The 8,816-nt window shown below is 42.7% G+C and overlaps 1 protein-coding gene across 1 annotated transcript; it reads right to left on the bottom strand.

Annotated features, from left to right (window-relative positions):
* Positions 1–2,591: 2,591 nt before the first annotated feature.
* Positions 2,592–8,354, bottom strand: rrp36 (ribosomal RNA processing 36). The gene is made up of 8 exons (XM_028399485.1): positions 8,114–8,354; positions 7,001–7,405; positions 5,260–5,392; positions 5,104–5,170; positions 4,919–5,023; positions 4,756–4,833; positions 4,551–4,668; positions 2,592–4,269 (listed from the first exon to the last, which is right to left on the bottom strand). Exons 2-8 carry the CDS (start codon positions 7,377–7,379, stop codon positions 4,118–4,120), a joined length of 1,032 nt encoding a protein of 343 aa, XP_028255286.1. The 5' UTR covers positions 7,380–7,405; positions 8,114–8,354; the 3' UTR covers positions 2,592–4,117.
* Between the last annotated feature and the right edge of the window lie 462 nt (positions 8,355–8,816).

The following is an 8,816-nucleotide window of genomic DNA, read 5'->3' as shown; positions in this document are numbered from 1 at the left end:
GTAATTTTTTTGTTATTTCTTATTTACACACCAAAAAATTACACAAAAGCATTTTGTGTGTGAGTGTGTGTGTGTGAGAGTGAGAGTGTGTGTTCATTGCAGACTGAATAGTCTTTTAAAAATGTCTGCTACACAAAAGAGAAGTTGGCTGGTGATGGACGGTTTGGGGAGGAGTAGGTGGATAATGGGGTATATTAGCTCATGAATATAAGGCCCTATAATAATGCCTCCCTCCTCAAGTATTTTACCACCCCACCAGCCCCTCCCTCCCATGTGTGGGCCCCCACCATGTCCTCTATTGTCATTCGGAGGGGGGTGGTCTGCACTCTGATGGGATGAATGCCACCTGTCAGAGAAGAGAGAAAATAGGATCGAGCCACCATGGAAAGGAAAAAAAAACATTTAGCTCTTGTTAGACACCACTAACTGACTTTTAAGGACCCCGGGGGCCTTAGGATGAGAGAGAGAGAGAGAGACCAAGACACAAAATGAAAGGAAGCATGAATGTGCTGTCTGTGCAGGCTGCTTACAAAGACAGTTCATCGCCTCATTTCTTGTATATTAGCCTTTTTACTGTTGCCTTTATTTGGCAGTGCAGAGTTGGCACACTACTGTTATTTACTGCTGGTATGACAATTCTAATACAAACACAAGTAGTAAAAAGTAGTCTCATTAGCAAAGCAATCACACTCTAATTCATAATAATCAGTGTCCATCAGTCTGATAGATGTAAAATAAGTTTACCTTCATCTGAGTCCAGCTGTGATTGATGACACTGATTGGACTTGATTAGGAAAGCCCCACACCTGTCTGTATAAGACCTTACAGCTCACAGTGCATGTTAGAGCACGTGAGGATCATGAGGTCAAAGGAGCTGCCTGAAGAGCTCCGAGACAGAGTTGTGGGATACAAAAATATTTCTGCTGCACTTAAGGTTCCTAAGAGCACAGTGGCCTCCATAATCCTTAAATAGAAGATGTTTGGGGCGACCAGAACCCTTCCTAGAGCTGGACGTCCGGTCAAACTGAGCTGTCGGGGGAGAAGAGCCTTGGTGAGAGAGGTATAGAAGAACCCAAAGATTACTGTGGCTGAGCTCCAGAGATGCAGTCGGCCATTACTGCAGCCCTCCACCAGTCGGGGCTTTATGGCAGAGTGGCCCAACAGAAGCCTCTCCTCAGGGCAAGACACATGAAAGCCTGTATGGAGCTTGCTAAATAAACACCTGAAGGACTCCAAGATGGTCCAAGATTCTCCGGTCTGAGTAGACCAAGATGAAGTTTTTAGCCCTAATTTTAAGCACTATGTGTGGAGAAAACCAGGCAGTGCTCATCACCTGTCCAATACAGTCCCAACAGTGAAGCATGGTGGTGGCAGCATCAAGCTGTGGGGGTGTATTTCAGCGGCAGGGACAGGACGACTGGTTGCAATCGAGGGAAAGATGAATGCAGCCAAGTACAGGGATATCCTGGACGAAACCCTTTTCCAGAGTGCTCAGGACCTCAGACTGGGCCGAAGGTTTACCTTCCAACAAGACAATGACTAAGCACACAGCTAAAATAATGGCGTGGCTTCACAACAACTCTGTGACTGTTCTTGAAGGGCCCAGCCAGAGCCCTGATTGAGCATCTCTGGAGAGTCCCACCAATGTTTACCATCCAACCTGGCAGAACTGGAGAGAATCTGCAAGGAGGAATGGCAGAGGATCCCCACATCCATGTGTGAAAAACTTGTTGCAGCTTTCCCAAAAAGACTCATGGCCGTATTCGGTCAAAAGGCTGCTTATACTAAATACTGAGCAAAGGGTCTGAATGCTTAGGACCATGTGATAGTTCAGTTCTTCTTTTTTAATAAATCTGAAAACATGTCAACAATTCTGTGTTTTTCTGTTGATATGGGTGCTGTGTGTACATTAATGAGGGAAAAATGAACTTAATATAATGAAGAGTGAAAATTTTAGGGGGTTTGAATACTTTCCGTACCCACTGTAAGTTTACCTGGCTACAAACATTAGCACGGCTATGCTATGGTTCACATGTCATGTATTTACTCTTAAGTTCACAGAAACAATTTGTAGCTTATCAGGGACAAAATCTAAAAAAAAAATATCAATTGAAATTTCCAACTTGCAAAGCCATTCATATCATGAATGCACTATTAATATTTGCCTGTGCAATAATAGGCAAATAACCATTTTTGCATGATAATTGTGTCATTTTTAGTCATTATCACCATATCACAACATCTCCCACTGGTTCCCATTGACGTTTTGACATGAGTTTGAGCTCACCTTTAATGGCACTGAAAACCCTGCTTGCTCTGAACTCCTGCACTCTTACATCTTTTTCCATCCACCTCAGTGTTCCATGCCCCTGCCTGTCTTATAATGAGGCTTAGAGCCTTTAGCAACTGCACCAGACATCCATACCATTGACCTGCGTTAAAATCACATCTTTTTAAACTAGCATTTAGTCTGCTTTGAGCTGATTACCATGATATCTGCTTCCATTATATGTTTATGCTTTGATTTTTTAAAGGCACCTATAAATACAATGTATTTTTGTTGTTATTTTTCCAGTCGATTTCTGCAGCAGTTTTATTTATTTATCATTTATTTAAATTAACATGAGCCAAGCTAAAGAAGAAGCAGAACATAGTCCTATGAAAACAAGCCCAAGGCTGGCTTTGTTAGCTGGTGTGAAGCAACCACCTGAAATATACCACTACACTAAAAACAGGGACTGTCCAATAAACACAGGGCTATGTGGCCAATCTTGGTCAAATCTGCTCATCTGTCACCTCCGGAATTACACACAGTCAATGTCCGGATATACACACAGGACTACAGCACCTATGAGAAGTTTGCTTTGACAAATATCTTGCATGACCCTGTCAGTGGCTCTTACGTTTCATCCTTTGACACATAAATAGATTTAAAAACTAGAATTACATCTATTGTTTAACCCCTTATAATGAAAACACAAATAAGGTGTCCAGTATTATATTGTAGATTGCAGGTGAGCTGTTGCAGCCGAGCTGAACACAGCTGCAGCCCATGAAGCGGACTCTGCTGTCAGTGCCACTCATTATCTCCCATCATCAGTTAATTACCTGCACCTGGGAAACACTCACACCGCACTTCTACCAGAGCTGTCAGCAGACATTCAGAGGGACGTTCCTTATACTAAAATACAACATGGTCAAGAGTAAAGCTCTAAGTGACAAGGTGTACGATCCTGTATCTCCCCCTGCTGTTCAGTTCACCACACTGCACCAATAACAGCCTATACAGAACGAGTAGTATTTGTTCTTGTGACTTTTGCATCGCTAAGGCTAAAAGAGCTGCAGGATGTGGCTAAAACTGGCACAAACATGCCAGCTTTAATCATAATTTAAAGAAAGTGCAGGCACCTACTTGTGTTTCAGATGCAACTTTCTGCCTCTTATTTCTCTAGAAACTTGAAGATGCACCATGTAGGTTTTGCCGGTCACATGTATTACCTACCAAATATGCTGTTTGTTTGTGAAGAAATGTCAGATCGTAGTTAAACAGACAGTTACAGAAATCAGACATTCTGAGGTGAGGACACCATAACATTTACTGCTGAGATTACTCAACTGGTATATGAACACATCTGGTAAAATTATATGGTTTCAAACTGTAATTTCTTCTTTCAGACAGCCAATACACTTATTTCTATTAAAATCATGTTGTAGAGAGATTATCCATCACAGTGCATGTTTGGAAATCTTCAATCCATAAAGCAGCATTATGTAGTGACTGTTCAGCTGACTCACTAATGATGGGTTTATGGACTCTCCAACATTAATGCTGTCTGATGAAAGCAGCTAACAATAACTTTATATTCTTTACAGTGTCCATGTTTGGTTCTTGTTTGTTAAAATGTGAAAAAATAATACAAAATAACATTTTTGTGAGTTCACAAATGTTGTGATGACAATTGGACACACTCCATCATGCCTGAGTGCAACCTGAAGACAACATGTAGCTTTACAACCAAACAGAACAGACGGCCCTCAGCTCCATTAGAGGTGTCTTGTTCTAACGTCCAGCCACTCTGTGCAAGTTCTCACACAATGTTCCTGTGGTCTGTGTGCCTCAGGAAGACTTCTTGTGCTGCAGCTGTCTGGGGAGCTTCCTACGGTCCTTGCCGGCATTCCTCTTTCTCTTCTTGCTCAGGAAATTCTCCAGTTTGCCACTCTTCTTCAGCTCCTGGTATTTTTCAGCCAGCTGCAGCTTCTTCTTCTCAGCTAAAAAAAAAAACAAGTAAGGTTTGGCCAGCGTGATGCTATCGCTCACTGTAGCAATGCCATTAGCACCTGATGAGCCGAGGCGTCTCTTCAACACTTTTTATTTACCGACTAGCTAACTTGGAGTTTTGCAGATTTTCGAGATTAGCAAATTTGAGATTTGTTTACAGGACTATATTACAGATTCTTTAGCACAGATCCTTAAAAAGGCTTTTAAAAATACAAAAAGAAAAGAAGCAAATGTTTGCAGCGGCGAGAGAAACAGATGTATATGTCCTCACATTTCTTGAAGAAGAACGGCTGTGCCCCCTGACTGGCCCGCTCCCTTTGCTGTCTCTTGAACTGCAGCTCTTTCTCCCTCTGCTGCTCTCGGCTCTTCCTCTCCCGTTCTTGGTTCTCCTGCAGGAAGTCACAGGCGACAGGTTTGAACCGGCAGCTACAGGCTCAACATGCTCAGAGGATACAACAACATTCACGCAGACTTACCATCCTCTTCAAAAGGAACATCAGCTTCTCCTTCTTCTGGTTGCTTTTCTTTGTCTTCTTTAGCTGCTTCTGGACGATCTACATTCAAATGTGTCAAACACTTGTTATACTTTACAGGTGCTTTTTAGGTCCAGCCATACAGTTGTGATGCTTGTTTCCTCACCTCCTTCTCCCTGTGTTTGATGTCATTAATGAACTTGTACGTCTTTTCAAAAATGTCAGGTTTGTATTCTCCAGACAGGTCATCAAACCGAGGATCTCTCTGGGTCTAAAACACAAACACGATCATTATAAAGCCCAGCAACCTGGACGATCACCGTCTCAGCTGTGCAGGGTTTCTTCACTCACCGCTTTCTTGATGGGGACGACCTGACGGAGGTAAGGCACTGATCTCTTGGCTGAAATCTCCATTGGCCTGAAATGACAAACCCACAGAGACAGAGAGAGACTTGTAGATGTCCACTGGCCCAGCAGCAGCTGTCTGAGCAGGTCCAGACTGTTCACCTGTTCTTGTTCAGGCGTTTCTTCTTGCCGGTCTCTCTGGACTTGCTGCTGCCGTAGGCAACCTCGTTGTAAACTTTGGTTCCAACTTGGTTTTGTAACTTCCTGATGTCCTCAAAAGACATGGTGGACAGCTCTGGGAGGACAAAATAATTTTTTTGTTTTTTTTCCCCAAAAAATACATTCATACATTTGGAAAACTTAGATATTATTTAAACCACTAGTTTGGGTCCATACCAAGATCAATAATGTCTCTGGGTCATACACATGCCTCCATTTTCTGCTGTTACCTAGCTAAATCTGCTCTTAAGAAACTTGTGGGGTACGAAAAAAGTTAGTCTTCATTAGCCATTGTTCCTTCTTTGACAATCAGCCTATGTTGTGTAAACATTAACCAGCAGCCTTCAGAGTGACTTTTCTTTTTATGTCACTATCATATCATGTGCTACAGCGTAGGAGAGAAACATGGCCAAAAAATTCTAATTTCACCGGTTACTACACAGACTCATGAAGTCGTGAATACCAGCACCTTCTGAAAGGTTCAGAGAAACAACACAAATGGTCCCATCTGAACAGGAGGCCACATACAGTTGTGTTTTCAAAGTTAGTACTCCCGCTTTGAATTTGTTTTTTTTAGTAAAATCAGAATAACATTCATCTGATCATAGGTCTTAGTGTTTGGCAAATACAACCTCAGGTAGAACAACAACTGCAGCAAAATGGAGCCATGTCTAAAAAGCACATAGAAGCACTACTGAGGTTCACAAAATCTGAACAAAGAACAACACTTTTTTTGGTCTTAATGATCAACAGCATGTCCGGGGGAAAAAACAAACACAGCAGTAAAAGGTGGCATCACTTCTGTGAAACCAGGACAACACCCAAACATCAGACCAAACGGAAAATCAAATGAGTGGCAGCTGGGGAAAGAGCTCAGGTTCCCAAAAGTCAGTTAGACCAGGTATTATGCTGGTGTCAGCATCTCTTTAACAAGTTGCCATACTGCAGGTAACAGCTACCCTGGGAGATCCAGCGAGTGCAAGAGAGATTAAAAACACTGAACTGGTGGTGGAGTGCCACGGAACAGGGCGGCTTGCACAGTGTCTGCCTATTGAAGTAGGGGCCAACAGCCTCCTGGGCGTCGCTGGGGCACGCGAAGGGCAAGCTATCAGCAGAGCCTCAGAGGCTGCAGAGAAGGTCTGGATGACTGTGAATCAGGAGGAACACGCTGTGGATCAATGTTGCCTGGATGCAGGCTGGGAACTCTCAGGTCGCCATGTCCCGAAGCCCTGTACTAGTTACATTCACTGAGGATGTGTTCCAGTGCATCAGTAGATGTATTGTATTTGCCTGTCAGCAGAAACACTGCATACACACTGTCAAGCACAGTGGTGGAGGACTGATGATTTGGACCTGTTTTTCAGTCATTGAGTGGACCATGAACTCCTCTGTATACCAGTGTTCTAGAGACAAGTGTGAGGACATCTGTCTGACAGCTAAAGGTGGTGGAAACTGGGTCACACAACAGAACAATGATCCAAAGTACAGCAGCTAGTCTCCATCAGAACGACTGAAAATCAAAGACTCAAGGTTTTGGAATGGTCTAGTTAAAGTCCAGACCTCAACACAACTGAAATGCAGTGAATTGTGTTTCATAACATAAGAGCAATGTTATGAAGAAGAATGGTGGATCTACAAGACACTGAACAGGTATAACAAGCTTTAATGAGAGACAATACATCACCTTTCCTGATGTCTTCTTTGGTCTTGAGCTCAGTGCTACCCCCAGCATGCGCTTGGTCTTCGTCGTGTTCATCATCCTCATCATCGTCACTATCCTCCTCCTCAGAAGTTTCACCATTGCCGTCTTCTTTCTCTTTATCTTCCTCTTCTCCCTCTCCACCATCATCTGATCCTTCCTCTTCATCACTATCAGACTCCTCCTCCTCCTCCTCCTCTCCTCCAAGGTACAGCTCATCTTCCTCAGTCCATTCCTTTACTCCTCCACTTGAATTGAGCAGATCAAAATTCTTCTCCACATCCGAGTCTTCATCCTCACTGCTTGTGACAGCTTTCTTCTGGGACAGCACCATCTTGTGCTTCTGCTTCTCTTTCCCCTTCATGCTGATTTGTTCGAGAGGATCCAGAGCTGTGGAAAATAAAGAAGAAATGTGTCACTGTTCGGGAGAGAGGGCCATGTGAATGTTGAAATAAGATAAACCTCTTAGCAAACATGACCAAAGTTTAAGCCTATTCAACTCAAAACTGCCAAGTTTGTCCACTGTCGGCTACCGTTTACAAATATGGCGGACGCCGTGGAAGAGGATGAAAACACGATAGTTATACATTTATGAATACTGTATGCAATATTTGCGTGAAGTTCACAGTAAATCCTGTATGCTTGTCCTTCATTGGAAACCTGCCGCTGTCTGAAACAAAACACAGACTGCCAGGCTGAACCAAACTCCACACAAGAAACATTCGGTCTAGTTTACAGCGTATGAACGCGTATGACGATATTTTAATAAAACCTAACCGTGTCTCGTGCTACATCGAGCAGGCTAATGAGCCTGGCTCCTTTTGTAGTTCCCAAACATTGTGCTGCTGTATCTTCCGATCAATGATAGATACCGCATGAATGACAACACGATTACTTATACGAATATATATAATGAAAGTTTAATTGACGCGTATTTGCTGAAAATCAAATTACATTTGAAACCGGAAGACTTTCAAGTGAGTTCTGCGCGACGTTTTGTCCAAACACCAGAGACGCAGAAACACAGTGACTTTCTAACGTGTTCAGTGAAGCTTCATCAGTTCGTCTGTGGTTGAAATATAAGAAAACTTAAAATACCCTGATAATAGCTGATATTCCTCTTCTGTCTTTCTGAACACGGTTATCCACGTGTGGCCACTCCGTAAAGAAAACAAACTACTTCCGGTTCATTTCAAAATAAAATCTCTTTTGTGAGTGGTGGAAAAAATAAGGGAGAATTTGTGCATCTGAAGTTCCCAACTACATCCCACACATTGTCCGCACAGATATGTTGTATTGCTGCCCGCACTGGTTTCGTTCTCTAGATTTCTGCTCAGATTTCTCCTTACGATTTCTTATTGTCAGTTATAACTTCCGGTAGCCGACTTCCATGTTCAATGCTGCCCTCTGATGTCCCAACAAAGCAATCACAGCACAAATAAATGAACATTTTACTAAAACGTCAGCTCTGATCTACAGCCAGTACACAGACATCATTGATTTATTGTCCACGTTTTCACTCTGTAAAATAATCATCTTAGTCCAACACTGTTTTTCCTACAGTACAATTAGGAAGGCTGATGGTTTGGACATTGAAGCCTTGACCATGTGCCATGGATCGTGTGGCATGGTAGAGCATCATGTTGATGTTGTTACCCGTTTCCATTATGAACCCATGTGTCATGTGTGGCAATTTAAATTGAATAAGTACATTTACTAGACAGCTGCTAAGCTGATCTTTGTGTAGGCAGCAGTGACCTGAAGAGTCTCTTTTATTTTTCCTGCTTTATATTTTCAGTGC

Source organism: Parambassis ranga, chromosome 1, assembly GCF_900634625.1.
Source record: "Parambassis ranga chromosome 1, fParRan2.1, whole genome shotgun sequence".
NCBI lineage: Eukaryota > Metazoa > Chordata > Actinopteri > Ambassidae > Parambassis > Parambassis ranga.
The sequence above is the reverse complement of the archived record's forward strand: the minus strand, read 5'-3'. Positions and strand labels throughout refer to the sequence as shown.